The sequence below is a fragment of the Taudactylus pleione genome, unplaced genomic scaffold (genome assembly GCF_031769625.1).
Source record: "Taudactylus pleione unplaced genomic scaffold, aTauple2 ptg000155l, whole genome shotgun sequence".
Lineage (NCBI taxonomy): Eukaryota > Metazoa > Chordata > Amphibia > Anura > Myobatrachidae > Taudactylus > Taudactylus pleione.
The window spans coordinates 3,667,609-3,681,950 of NW_028284557.1; the positions used below are offsets into that span (position 1 = coordinate 3,667,609).

At 43.5% G+C, this 14,342-nt stretch overlaps 1 protein-coding gene across 1 annotated transcript; it reads right to left on the reverse strand.

Moving 5' to 3' along the window:
• Window positions 1-1,541: 1,541 nt before the first annotated feature.
• On the reverse strand, window positions 1,542-9,823 carry RPL23 (ribosomal protein L23). The gene is made up of 5 exons (XM_088474607.1): window positions 9,717-9,823; window positions 8,213-8,296; window positions 6,222-6,350; window positions 5,418-5,531; window positions 1,542-1,664 (listed from the first exon to the last, which is right to left on the reverse strand). The coding sequence occupies exons 1-5, from the start codon at window positions 9,727-9,729 to the stop codon at window positions 1,582-1,584; spliced, it is 423 nt and encodes a 140-aa protein (XP_088330733.1). The 5' UTR covers window positions 9,730-9,823; the 3' UTR covers window positions 1,542-1,581.
• Window positions 9,824-14,342: the final 4,519 nt, after the last annotated feature.

The following is a 14,342-nucleotide window of genomic DNA, read 5'->3' on the forward strand; positions in this document are numbered from 1 at the left end:
ACAGGTGGGGGTTGTGCTTACAGCCTAACACCGTGCAGGACATTTGGCATGTGCCAGAGAACATCAAGATTGGCAAATTCACCACTGGCTTCCTGTGCTCTTCACAGATGAAAGCAGGTTCACACTGAGCACATGTGACAGAGTCTGGAGACGTCAAGGAGAACGTTCTGCTGCCTGCAACATCCTCCAGCATGACCGGTTTGGCAGTGGGTCAGTAATGGTGTGGGGTGGCATTTCTTTGGGGGGTCACACAGCCCTCCATGTGCTCGCTAGAGGTAGCCTGACTGCCATTAGGTACCGAGATGAGATCCTCAGATCCCTTGTGAGACCATATGCTGGTGCGGTTGGCCCTGGGTTCCTCCTAATGCAAGACAATGCTAGACCTCATGTGGCTCGAGTGTGTGAGCAGTTCCTGCAAGACGAAGGCATTGATGCTATGGACTGGCCCGCCCATTCCCCAGACCTGAATCCAATGGAGCACATCTGGGACGTCATGTCTCGCTCCATCCACCAACGCCACGTTGCACCACAGACTGTCCAGGAGTTGGCAGATGCTTTAGTCCAGGTCTGGGAGGAGATCCCTCAGGAGTCCATCCACCACCTCATCAGGAGCATGCCCAGGCGTTGTAGGGAGGTCATGCAGGCACGTGGAGGCCACACACATTACTGAGCCTCAGTTTGACTTGTTTTAAGGACATTACATCAAAGTTGGAGCAGCCTGTAATGTGTTTTTCCACTTTAAGTTTGAGTGTGGCTCCAAAACCAGACTTCCATGGGTTAATAAATATGATTTCCAATAATAATTTTTGTGTCAGCACATTCAACTATGTAAAGAACAAAGTATTTAAGAAGAATATTTCATTCATTCAGATCTAGGACGTGTTATTTTAGTCTTCCCTTTACTTTTTAATATTTTATGAGTATATATATATATATATATATATATATATATATATATATATTTTTTTTTAAATTCATTTGGAGTTTTACAGTAATTTGGAGTTGTGCATCTGTGATGTCTTTTTTTTTTTTTTGAGGTTGACCACTATGTAACCTTACTCATACTGAACACTCGTATTATAGGGCAAAAAAACAATTTGAAGACCCAGTTCAGCTCTTTTCACAAAAATATCTTTTACTGAACATGCTAAGTACCACCCTTTTGCAGAAAAAGGGGAATCACTTTCACTCAGTAATCATAAACACAATGTTAAGCAAGTTCGCCATTGTAGTGGCTTCTTTCCATAATTCAACTTTTATATACTTCAAGCTGGCCATTCATAAAAACTCACTAGTAAAAAAGTGACACCCGATTGTAAATCAGGCATCTTTAATGTAGTCAAGCAGTGAGGTCTTCGGGTACCACAAAATTAGACTGCATGTTGGTTCAGCCAATAAAATAAATTGTAGGCAGAAAATGCACTTTAGGGTAAGAGAGGATACCAAGCATTTAACGCCACTAATCTTCCCCTGTGTAACACTTCAATAGCACAATTCCAAACAATTCTCAATTAACGCTCAACCCCAAGATAACAGACAACTTTGGTACAACCATATTTTATTTTACAAAGAGGGTATTAGTTATGCAATGCTTCCCGCATTAGAGGCGATCCTGGGCCACAGGTCTGCACATTCCTTTGCCACTGGTCCTGTGATAGCTGAACCTGGAAGGAAAAGCAAAACAGTTTAAGTACCTTGTTCAAAACTGAAGATTACTATTGTCACAACAGAATGCAATAAAAACCCAAGTTTCAAATCTTAAGAACTCCAACTGCCCAAAACCTTAAATAAATTCATAGGCTATTACAGGCCCCAGCAATAAACATGCAAGCAGAGTCCTTTCTGTGCAGTAATACACAAGTGGGTCAACTGAATTAGGTGCAAGTTGGACCCAGCGAGCCGTTCCAATGGCAAACTCACACTGTATATAAATTAGATTGGCAACTCCAGTCCAAACTCGCAATGATTTTTCAGAGGAAATTTATTTTTTTCTGCACAAGCCCGAGTAGGTGAAAAGGCCAGGAAAAATCTTTATTTTAAGATAAAAAGGTCAGGACAGTGCAGAACCTCTGGTACACCCCTCCCAATGAATGGTCATGCACTTGGAGGGGCTTAAATAGCATAATCTGGTAAATAAAGGCATGTCTGTTTTCAGGTCAATTTCTCTAAAAAGCTAAATAATGGTATAAATGGTGAGGGACAGGTATGTGGAGGTGTGAATGGTGTGCGACAGGTATGTGGGGGTGTGAATTACATGGGACAGGTCGGTGGAGGTGTTTTGATGAGAGAAAGGTTTTTGAACTTGCAGATAAGAGGTAAAAGTGTTTTTTTTTTAAACTTTATAAAATTACCATCAAGTCACTTATATAGCGTAGCATATTCCATTGCACTTTACTAACTCTTATAAAAACAATGGAAAAACTACTATAGACATTTTTCTGTTCCCCAAAATGCTGGAAAAACTTTGATTTGCTGAAAAACACTTGCAAAAATAAAGGAGTGCAAAAAATAAGCCATCTGGGACCTTTTAAGAACCTCCGTTACTTTCCTCATGGCCACCAGTAGCCTTTTATTTGGTCCTGGTAACTCAGTTGTCACTTTTTTGGGGTCCAGGATGTTTTCCTCACTTTTTCACGCACATCTCCAAAATCGCTTGTTGTAGAAAAGTCACGCAACCTCGCCGCAAGTACCGTAAATTGGCATTTCTAATTAGATCTCGCATTTCTCAGGGACGTGCATTCTAGCAATGTATGAGAGTGTCATGAAACAAAACTCGCTCCCAATTGAATTGACCCCCAATATCTCCATTGCCTTTCCTTTAACACAGGGCTCGACAAATGCCAGTTGCCACAGCAACTAAGATTTTAGTCCTGGCGACTGAGTTTTCCAAGGGTCTCCTCCCCTGCCGCTGGGAGGCTCCATTTGTCAGACGCCTTCTGAAATTTTACCAGTGGGCGCCCAACTCCCCACATTGGCAGCTCACTCCTGAGCTCCGGCTCCCCCCACGGGCACTATGACGTCTCTCCCATAATTCCGAAGAGCGGCGGACAGCAGCGGACGCAGGACCGGGGCTTAAGGTTTCTGTGGGATTTTTTTGTGTTCACGCGGCACTATTACAAGGGGCTTACTACTGGTGATACTCTTACAACGGGCAATTTTACAGGGGCACTACTACTGGGGGCTCTATTACAGGGGCTGGTATGGGTATGTTGCAGAATCTGATGACCATTAAAGAGGCACGTGGGGAGGTTGAGGGGCACTGAAAGAGCATGTGTGGTGGTCTATACAAGCTTTCATATATTCTGGTAATGGACGATGGTCTGGCTCCTAAAGTTAAGATGGCTCCTAGATTTTACCAGTATCTATATGAAGAGCATATGCTCAGACAACCGAATGCACAGATTAGTCACGTGAGCCTCATTATTTCCCAGTGGGGGAGCAGAGATCAGTGAGGAATCTGATAACTATAGGCTTGTTTTATTATTGGCTCTGAACACAGATTCAGTGATAAAGCCCAAGTAACATAATACCATCGAGGCCCCAGAGAAGCAGAGTACCTTTATGAAGTAATGAACTCCCCCGTGACTGCTAAAAACAGCAGGTGTACATTAACTTGTATTTACTGAAGTGCTGCATCCCCAATGAGAATATACAGGTTTATGGGGCATTCATTCATTGTGACAGATTTCTTCGTCTACCCAAATTTCATATATTTTTAGGACTGAAAGGAATCTAGGAAATTATTTTAATAAAAATTTTCATTATTGTGGGAAAAGGGACCACAAACACTGCAATTAACAGTAATACAAAAACGTATGTATGTTAAAACTATAAGGACCTAGGGACAAGGCATACATTTCATCTTTCCCTGATGATATACTACAATTTTGCGCACAGGCCGGCAGTCAAACTTAGGGATGAACTTTTATTTCTTGGGACATCTGGTGACATTGACATTTTGCATAACACTGCAGATTTCAGCTTCTCATGCAAGAGTAATGCTTCTTAAAATGGCCAATCCCTTAGGTGCCTACACACATAGCGATGTGCTCATGATCCGACATTGTCAGATTTCCCCTTGAGCAGCTCCCCGGCAGTCGTGGGTACGGTTTGGTGTTAAAAACTGTCCAATGTGACAAACGATCTATCGTGCCTCCTAACTATTCCAGTGCATGAGCCTGGCAGATATGAAGATGCGATGTACGACGAGCGGGGACACGCATCGGCATCGCGAGTGGAAACTCATGATTTGTCGTCACGATGTGTCGAAATCAGGCAAATAGTGTAAAATATCGCTGTGTGTAGGCACCTTAATACTCAGCCACAGTGAGGGAGGATCAGCATCCAATTGATAGAAAGGTTAGTGGCCATATTAGATAAAACCGAATAGCAGAATCACAACCAGTTTACACTAGGGCATATTTGGTAAGGACCAACGATTCCAAAAGAACTCATCAATTGCATCCTCCATTACGCATAATAACAACATGAGACATTTTAATCATATTACAGGGCAAAGTAATTTGGAACAGTGCTATGTTGTGTGAGGCCAGGATTAGAAATCTATAAATGATTGCCCCATTGCTTATATCTGGTCAACAATACAACAACATGTTCACCACCAGTGATACACAAGAAAGCGATTAGGCAACTGTTACATCACTGATTGAAGTAGTACAGCACATGTGGCTGCATCTTCACCCAAAAGCAGTGTCTTTATCTCCTCTTCCACGACAACTCACAGTGCCACTGAGCAGACACAACAAGTGCTTTAAAGAAGAGGCATGTCACTACATAAATTCAACCTCAGCTCTAAAACATTAGGAGGCAAAGTGTGGGCATCTAAGGCTGGGTACACCATCAGGCGATATTTTGGACCATACATCGTTTTGACGAAGATCGGAATAATATATTGTCCATATTGTTCAGTGTGTGCGTTGTCATCGGCATCATCCCACCTGATGTGCTGCACGTCAGATGGGCCAACCACGCTGATGACGGCATGCAGGCTGGAAGGGTACATAGTGCAGTCGTTCACCGGATTGCTAGTTATATCCTTCCATCTGGTGTCGAGTCGGCTGGGAAACACATCTGATGTGTACCTGGCCTAACATTTTTAAAGAATCACCAGGATAAGTTTCACTAACTTAGCAAGTGCAGATAGTACATAGAAACCATAGGATGGATTATTTTAGTGCTAAACGTCCTATTCAAATGAATCTGGAGAACAGCAAGTACCCAATGAACCAAGACAGCAGTACTGAGGTACGTGTAAGCCACATTTTTTTGAGATAAGATTCACTGTTCTCCTGTGTTCAGTCTATTGCAGACACTAAACCAATCATAACAGCCATCATGCAATATGGTCTTTTATGTTTATTTTCTTAAACTGCAAATTACAAGGATCTTTAGCTCACCTTTCATCTCCCCTTTATTGTTCACTATCACCCCAGCATTGTCCTCAAAATACAAGAATACCCCATCTTTTCTCCGGTACGATTTTCGTTGTCGTATTACCACTGCTGGATGCACTGTACAGAGAAACAGGGAAATGTAACAACTTGGTCTAAAGTCTTTGAAAGAGGCTTCTTTAACACAGGAACGCAAGGCATGAGGGATGAGGAGTGTATGGAAGGCCCAATCAGAAGTCACAAACAAATCTCACATTCCAATTCATCCCATCGCTAACAGCCACCCATGCAGTCATTTTAACATAGCAATCTTAAAGAGGTTAGAAGAATTGAATAAATGCATTTTTTTTTTTATAAAAAAACAAAAAACTGCAGAGTACTATAATACACTGCAACACAATATATCCAATTAGCAGGACTAAACTAGGTGTTAAATGCACACACAGGTAACAAGTTAAAGCATATTGTTGCTCTTGCACTAAATTATTAAACACCTATGTTGAACTACATGGATTTTAGAAAATCTCTAAATTAGTAGCTTTCAACTCCAGTCCTCAAGTACACCCAACAGGTTAGGTTTTCTGGATTTCTTTAATTATGCACAGGTGTGTTGATCTAGTGTTTAGGTCTGTAATTATCGCACAGGAAGAAATTGTGAAAACAGGACCTGTCGGGGATAATGTAAGTCTGGCTTAAGCGCCACTACCCTAGATCAAATCCCCTCTTTCAGCCACAACAGAAAACCCACAGTGCGCAATGCCTTTAATGATAAAATATGCATGCAGATACAGTTAAGTAGAAGTTACTCACCCTTTTTTCTAAGTTCAGGCTTTCCTTTTTTAACTGTAGCCATCACCATGTCACCAACACCAGCAGCTGGCAGTCTGTTCAGTCGACCCTTAATCCCTTTTACAGAGATGATGTACAGGTTCTTGGCACCTTGTATATATAAAAAAATGTTTTTTTTTTAAGACATCAGGTAGCTCAACATTAACAATACTATTGCCAGAGGACCAAAACTTTAGCATATTAAAGTTAACACTCGTAAAACACCTGTTACAGTACCGACGCTCAGAATGCTATATAAAAGAATAAGCACCCCAAAATTGCATATTTTTGTTTACAGCCCCAATTTTAGGGCAACCATAACTGCGGCATAGGCATGCACTTAATTACAGACATCGCCCATAATCTTTTTGGCCCCTATGAATGCACTCGGAACATGCAATACCACAGAATCACGAGGCACAAACGCATCGATGGCAACAGAAAATAGTCAATTGACAAGCTGCACGCTTATAAAGGATTCAGTATGATTGACAGCCAGCTGCATGGCCGGCGGTTCAAATCCCGACAGCAACATCCCGGCAGCAGTGAAAATTCCGATCGTCCCAAGATAAGTATTTCCTACCCTATTCTACCCCCTAACCCTCCCTTAGGGGTGCCTAAACCTAACCTCCCGCCCAAGTGCCTAAACCTACGGCAGCAGGTGACATGGAATACTGCATGTAAACTCCCATACCAGTCATAAAACAATGGGCACGATTCAATTCAACACGAATTGAATAGCACCGGGAAGAAGCTCCCGAAGCTATTCAATTCAGCGTGCGGTTTTGTTGGAGAATGCTGGTTCTCGTGCTCCTCGCGCCTTAAACATGGTGCTTAGTCGCGAAATCCAACATTCTCAGATTAAACTGCCCAGCGCAATGCTGTTTCCACAGCGCTAAGGGCAGAAAACAGCATTACGCCTGTCATTTTGTCGGAATTCTGCTCGCATCCCAGGAGGGGTGCGAGAAGAAATCCTTAGTCGGGCTTAACAGCGCTCTGAATTGAATAGCTCAGAGAGCTTCTTCCCAGCAATATTCAATTCGAGTTGAATTGAATCGCGCCTAATAGGAGCAATTCAATTTAGCAAGAATTGGATAGCACCGGGAGGTAGCTCCTGGAACTACTCAACTCAGCACGCTGTTTAGACAGACTAATGATTTATTCCTGCACCCTTCTGAGGGTGCGAGCAGAAATGAACTAAAGTGCCGGCTGTGAGGCTGTTTCTTTCCAGCTTAGCACAGCACTAACAGCCTCGCAGCCAGCACTTTAGCCAGAGGTCGGTCAGTTCTCACGACTTAACAGCCAGGTTAAGTCACGAGAACCGGCATTCTCCGACTTAACTGCTTCCCATCGGAGTAAACATCGCAGTGAAAAGAACAGCGCCTGGAGCTCCCTACAAGCGCTATTCAATTTTCGCTAAATTGAATCGCCCCAATTTATATAAATGTAACTTTACCTATATCACGGCAACTTATTGATTTCCGCTATTGCCCATTTTTGGCAAAAGTGCTCATCAACTGTCTTACTGACCAAGTCTGGAACACACAAAGCATTCCCCAACATGATGAAAGGCCTTCCAAAGAATTTTAGAACCTAACAAACGTTTATTCACGTATTTGTGAACAGTAGGAGTTTTATTATTCAAATAAACATCCCGCAGTTTAGGTTAACTTGTCCATCAAAGGGCAAAGGATAACTAGGGAACAATGTCACATCACTGATTGAAGTAGTACAGCACATGTGGCTGCCTCTTCACCCAAAAGTAATGTCTTTATCTTCTCTTCCACGACAACTCAGAGTGCCACTGACTAGACACAACAAGTGCTTTAAGGAGAGGTAAATTCACTAGCACCAAATGACAGTATACAACAGCCACTGTGCAAGCTAGTCCAACAAAAACATTGTTCTACATACACATAACTCAATAACACTCATCCACTACAGCACATGAGGCCTTATAGCACCTTCCTTACCTGTGTTATCTGCACAGTTGATGACTGCTCCCACGGGGAGACCGAGGGAGATGCGAAACTTCGCACCGGAAGAACCTCCACGTCCTGGAAAAATAATCACATTTTACATCTCTCATACATTATTCCATAGCATGTTACTACTTTTGTGAAATCATGTCTATAGTGTCAAGTTTGTTGCTAGAACTAGGGAACAATGTCACATCACTGATTGAAGTAGTACAGCACATGTGGCTGCCTCTTCACCCATAAGCAGTGTCTTTATCTTCTCTTCCACGACAACTCAGAGTGCCACTGACTAGACACAACAAGTGCTTTAAGGAGAGGTAAATTCACTAACACCAAATGACAGTATACAACAGCCACTGTGCAAGCTAGTCCAACAAAAACATTGTTCTACATGCAAATTACTCAATAACACTCATCTGCTACAGCACATGAAGCCTTATAGCACCTTCCTTAACTGTTATCTGCACGACCTAACCTTGACACTATGGTTAGGTCTAAAATTAAGTGGTTTACAGGACCTCTGATATTCCAACCATGGGATTAGCGACAACAGGGGGAGGAGCAAGCTTGAGAACGGGGCCAAAAGTGTCCCTTCGCTTCTCTTGCCACAGGTTTATATTCCCCCTCTATGCCTACGTGGATAGTAACACTGGTAGTTGACCGGCCCTGCCGTAGCAGTCACATGGTGGTGTTGTCAGAGGGCCTTTCTCCAACTTGTATCTAGCAACAACCTTAGAATTGGGTACTACTAAGGACCTCTGACATCACAGCCACGTGACCCACGACCAATGGGGGAAGAGCAAGGATCACAACAGGACTAGTGGCCCATCGCGGGCTCACCACGCTTCAGGCACGGTGATTCGCTACAAAAATTTATTCCCCCTCCATGCCCACGTGGATGGTAACACTGGAGCGATCCGGGGCCTTCTACGGCGGTCACGTGTTTGCGACGACAGAGAGGTCCCTTCTCCAATTAGTATCTAGCAGCAACCGGTGTCAACGCTGTGCAGAAATCATACAAACACAATGCATTCATTCATGTGACTACCTCCCTTCAACATACTGTGTGTAAAACCTACATATACATACATCAGAACCACAGTACAATATACATAAGATTACAGTAATGCAGATGTACAAGTTTATATAATGTTGAATACATTGTACCTGCTGCATGTTAGACAAACAGTGCATGCACATACATATAAACACACGTTGTACCTAACTAGATACCCAAGTCAGTCACATAACTTACACACGAAGGCTATCATCACCACCAACATTCCCCGGGATCTCAGACATGGTTGGGTAGGCCATCCGCTGTACGCTACACTCCAACCGGGTTTGCAATGTCTGTCAGCACGTCCCCTTCCCTCGGCATATCCAAGGGGGATTAAACGGGGCAGCGTGAGGACAGAACCAGGCCAGATCCCGGGGAGAGACGTGACCCCCTAACAGCAGATGGCTGCAGATTGTGCTGCCGGACTCACGGCCTCACCTCTCTTAGACATCTTGGTTCCCGGAAAGAGAGAGCAGGCCCCGGAGGATGCCGGGATATAACTTCGGCATCAGAAGGAGATGGGAGGGCGTGTCACGTGGTCGCTGGTTGGCGGCGCTCCTTTTACGTATTGCCAATCTTCCTATCACAGCACACTATAAGTATGACGGCGTAAGGGAGCTTTGGAGCACGCGCAGGAGAGAATTTGTGCCGCTGCAGCGCTAATAGATGATGTACATGACATTTTTTCCAGTCATATGTTTGGGTAACAACCCCGGCCATTTTTAAAAGGTAGTTCGTAAGAGTACATGTAGTACTCCCACGGCTAATGGTGATGTTTGTCCATATTTCTGTAGTTTTTTTTTTTAAATAACTTTATGATAACTATTTCACCTTAGTCAAACTGTTTATGTGTGATATTTAAGATAATTAGTATAGAAACATTTAGTTTAATACTTTTATATTTTTTTGTCAGGCTGTTGTTCCCTGCATGTATGCTGTGACAATTATGCGCACGGATGGCAATTGGAAGGGGTTTCTTCAAATGTATGGCAGTGCGTAGTACATTTGCGTAAGAACAAAGGATCCCTGCTGAGTTTCTTCTATAAATCACGCTGTGCATGCATTCTGCTTGTGTACGTACAGAGTAACGGTGGTAGGTGACGGGAAGATGGCTATTCAGAGGCACAGTAATGCTGTGTCTTATGGGAGTGTTGCTGAAAGTGGTTCTGTACACAGACGCTTAGTCATGTACATTGGAGGGCATACTCAGAGAACCTGCACCTAGCATGGAGCCGGTGCAAGTTTCCATGGTGCGACTGATGATGGCGGCCAAAGACACACCAAGCAGGATTACAGTGTCTGAAGACGTTCAAAGTGGGTGTCCTTGTACATTGGGAGATGTGGCTGTACACCAGGGAAGGGCTTTGTAGCAACATTAGCATAAACTCACAGACGCGACTGCGGCAAAAGACGTACACACGGCCGCCATTGCGTTTGACTCAGAATCAGCCCCTATATAACAGCAGAGTAAAGGTGCCCACACACATAGCGACATTTTATACGATTTGGCCGTTTTCGACGAATTGTGATGACGAATCGGTTAAAAAGAGTACAAATCGTGAGTTTATACTCACGAGCATGATGCCGATGTGCGTCCCTGCTCGTCATATATCGCATCTTCTGGTCTGCCGTGCTGTAGGGCAGATTAGCCAACCATGAACACGATGGAAGCCGTTCGTGAGGGTTTTTTTCCTCACAATGAATCGTACGATTCATCACACAATGCGGAATTTGACTGACAGAAGCCTGGACACGCCCCATTGCCATCTTGTGCAGTATCGTGTATGGAGCAAGACAGTCGCACTTTGGGAGCCTGCACACTGGATTCTTGTTTTTCACAAGTTTTGATGAGTATTGGTACAGTTTAAATACAACCACACTGACCACCAATATGTGCTCCCCACTGCCCACTAATGTGTGCCCCCAGGTAATAAATGCATGACCCAGCCACCGCCTGCCGTATTGAGGCGGGCGGTGGCTGGGTCATGCATTAAGCTCCCCCACTGCCCACCAATGTGTGCACCCAGGTAATAAATGCATGACCCAGCCACCGCCCGCCGTATTGAGGCGGGCGGTGGCTGGGTCATGCATTAAGCTCCCCCACTGCCCAACAATGTGTGCCCCCAGGTAATAAATGCATGACCCAGCCACCGCTCGCCGTATTGAGGCGGGCAGTGGCTGGGTCATGCATTAAGCTCCCCCGCGCCCACCAATGTGTGCCCCCAGGTAATAAATGCAATGACCCAGCCACCGCCCGCCGTATTGAGGCCCAAAGGTGGAAAACCCATACTGTCAAACAAAGAAAAACATTACCAAGCAATAAACACATAACATTCCTGTAAAAGAAAACATGATTAGAATACCATAACAAACCATTAAAAACCTGTAAATAAGAAAATATTAAAACATTAAAAATGTGAACTATAACAACATTACATTTAACAAAACTATATACACAAATATTTAAATGTCCTTTTTTTTTCTTATTCATGGATAATGTCCATGGATTCTGAACGTGAATTCGTTACAGGATTCATTGAAATCCTGCACTCGAAAGAGTGTCTATGGAAGATCAGTTCTCGAAAGTACCACAATAAGTCGCACAAGTTGGCCGCACTAGAGGAACTTTTGGTGTATACGAAAAAATACATATCTGATGCAGACCTGAAAACTGTACGGCAAAAGATTCAAAATCTCAGGACAGTGTACATCAAAGAAAAAAAGGTGGATGACTCCAAAAAATCAGGAGTGGCTACAGATGAAATATATACTCCTGCGCTGTGGTACTACCAAATTATGTCATTCATCAGTGAACAAGAGCCTCAAAGGGAATCAATCATCTTGATGTCTGAGCGTGAGGGAGATGAGGAGGTTGCAGAAGTCTTGGTAAGTAGTGACACAGTTTAAACCAAAATCCTTAATGTTTTTGTTGTTAAATCCCAAATGTCCAATTTAGTCAGTAGTTCACAGACAGTCCTCCTGCCATGGTACAGCACCTGGTCCATTGAAATAGGTCATGTACTCCTCCCTCACTTCTTTGGCACGTGCGGTGGATGTTGTTGTAGTTGGTGGTGCAGACACAGATGTCAAATGTTCAATGTCCTCCAGGAGTCCTACATCTTCTGGTCTAGCTGGGACTGGTCCTCGTTGAGTAGATTTTCTTCGCAGAAAGTTGTGCAGCACACAGCACGCCATCACGACCCAGTCTATCTTCTCCACATGTAGATTGATGGTGGTGTGGAAATTGCGGAAGCGGTTGCTCATTATTCCAAACGCATTATCCACAATGCGCCGTGCCCAGGATAGACGGTAGTTGTATATCCTTTTTTCTCTGGTCAGGCCCCTGTGTGCAAATGGCTTCATCACATGTTCATGTAATGCAAAAGCCTCGTCTGCAACGAAAACGTAATTTAGGCCGTGCTTTGTCTGGTCCAGTGAGGGCAAGTTGAGGGTTTTGTTGGCGAGTCTCTGGTAGAAAGCCGTCTTTTTGAAGGACCCACCATCCGAAGCACGCCCATTCTTGCCGACATCCACACAGAAATTTGTAGTTGGCATTCACCACTGCCATGAGAACGATGCTGAAGAATCCTTTGTAGTTGTAGTAGTATGATCCGGTGTTGGCAGGTGGGTTGATGCGGATGTGTTTCCCATCGATGGCTCCTCCGCAGTTAGGGAAATTCCAACGTTGTTCAAAATCTTCCGCGATGCTGGTCCACTCCTCCACGGTGTTAGGAAACTGTAAAAATAGTAAATAAGGGGTTAAAACATGACTAATATTTTTTATATATATTTTCCCTATATAGACTTCCACCCAAGACCCTGATTTAGCATCCACACCGGACCTCAGTCTGCTCGTTGGTGACAGTGATCCGGAGAATAGCACACAAGTGGAAACTCAATTTCCACCTGGACCCTCATCTTCTCAACAACCCCAAAAAAAGAAAAAAAAACAAGGGAGAATGGAGAATCTTACTGAACGTGAGGACCATTTTTTACAAAACGCAGAACGGCTGCTGCAGAAACCCCCAGATGCAATAGATGATTTCACAGCTCATGTGAACAGCACATTGAGAAATCTGGATACAGATATCCAAAGAAATTTTTTAAGGTTAAACTACGACCTGTTGAGTCGCTGTATGAGCAAAAATATCTCAAATTCTACATACATTGCAGATCCATTGCTATTTTCCCCTGCCCCAAATACGTATGTCCGCCCCCCCCCCCCCGCCCAGTTAGATATTACTCCCCCACCAAGTACCAGCACCACCTTGTATAATGCTCTGCTGGATGCAGCAGATGAGTCACCCCAATATACAGAGATGTAAATTTTTTATTGCTTTTAATATCACCAAATTTTATGATTTCTAATAGGTGCTTGCTGCATGGGATAGGGTGGTGATGACGCCATTTGGACAAGGTCACTACGCACATGGCACAAGTAGACATTGCTGGAAGCCGGGGCCACAATGTGTACTTGTGCCATGTGTGTATTGGCCTGTTCAAACTGGCGTCTGACCCACCCTATCACATACAGCCAGCTACCTATTATGATGCATAAAATTTGGTGATATTTAATTTGGTTGTTTTTTTGTCTTTCTTTTATTGTCACCAAATTTTATGAATTCTAATAGGTGCTTGCTGCATGGGATAGGGTGGTGATGACGCCATTTGGACAAGGTCACTACACACATGGCACAAGTACACATTGCTGAAAGCCGGGGCCACAATGTATACTTGTGCCATATGTGTATTGGCCTGTTCAAACTGGCGTCTGACCCACCCTATCACATACAGCCGGCTACCTATTGGGATTCATAAAATTTAGTGATAATGTTCTTTTGTAAAATTGTTATAAAAATAGGATATTGCACACAGTTTAGTGCACAATTTCAGTTGCCTGCAGGTCCGTGCACATTGTACTAAAAGAAGGCAATTTTTTGCTTTATGTTGAGTAAAAAATAAAAATAAAAATTTTTCTTTGCACAAGAAACCAATGTGTGGTGTTTTATTTTAACTTACCTTGCAATAGTGGTACTGTAGCACTTTTACGATGGCTTTGCAGGT

Bases quoted from the DNA above. Each gene is read 5' to 3' on its own strand.
- RPL23 (XM_088474607.1), bottom strand. The intron at 6,351-8,212 runs GTAAGGAAGGTG...TATATATACAAG, and splicing joins CAACTGTGCAGATAACACAG to GTGCCAAGAACCTGTACATC. The intron at 5,532-6,221 runs GTGAGTAACTTC...TTCTCTGTACAG, and splicing joins GCCTGAACTTAGAAAAAAGG to TGCATCCAGCAGTGGTAATA.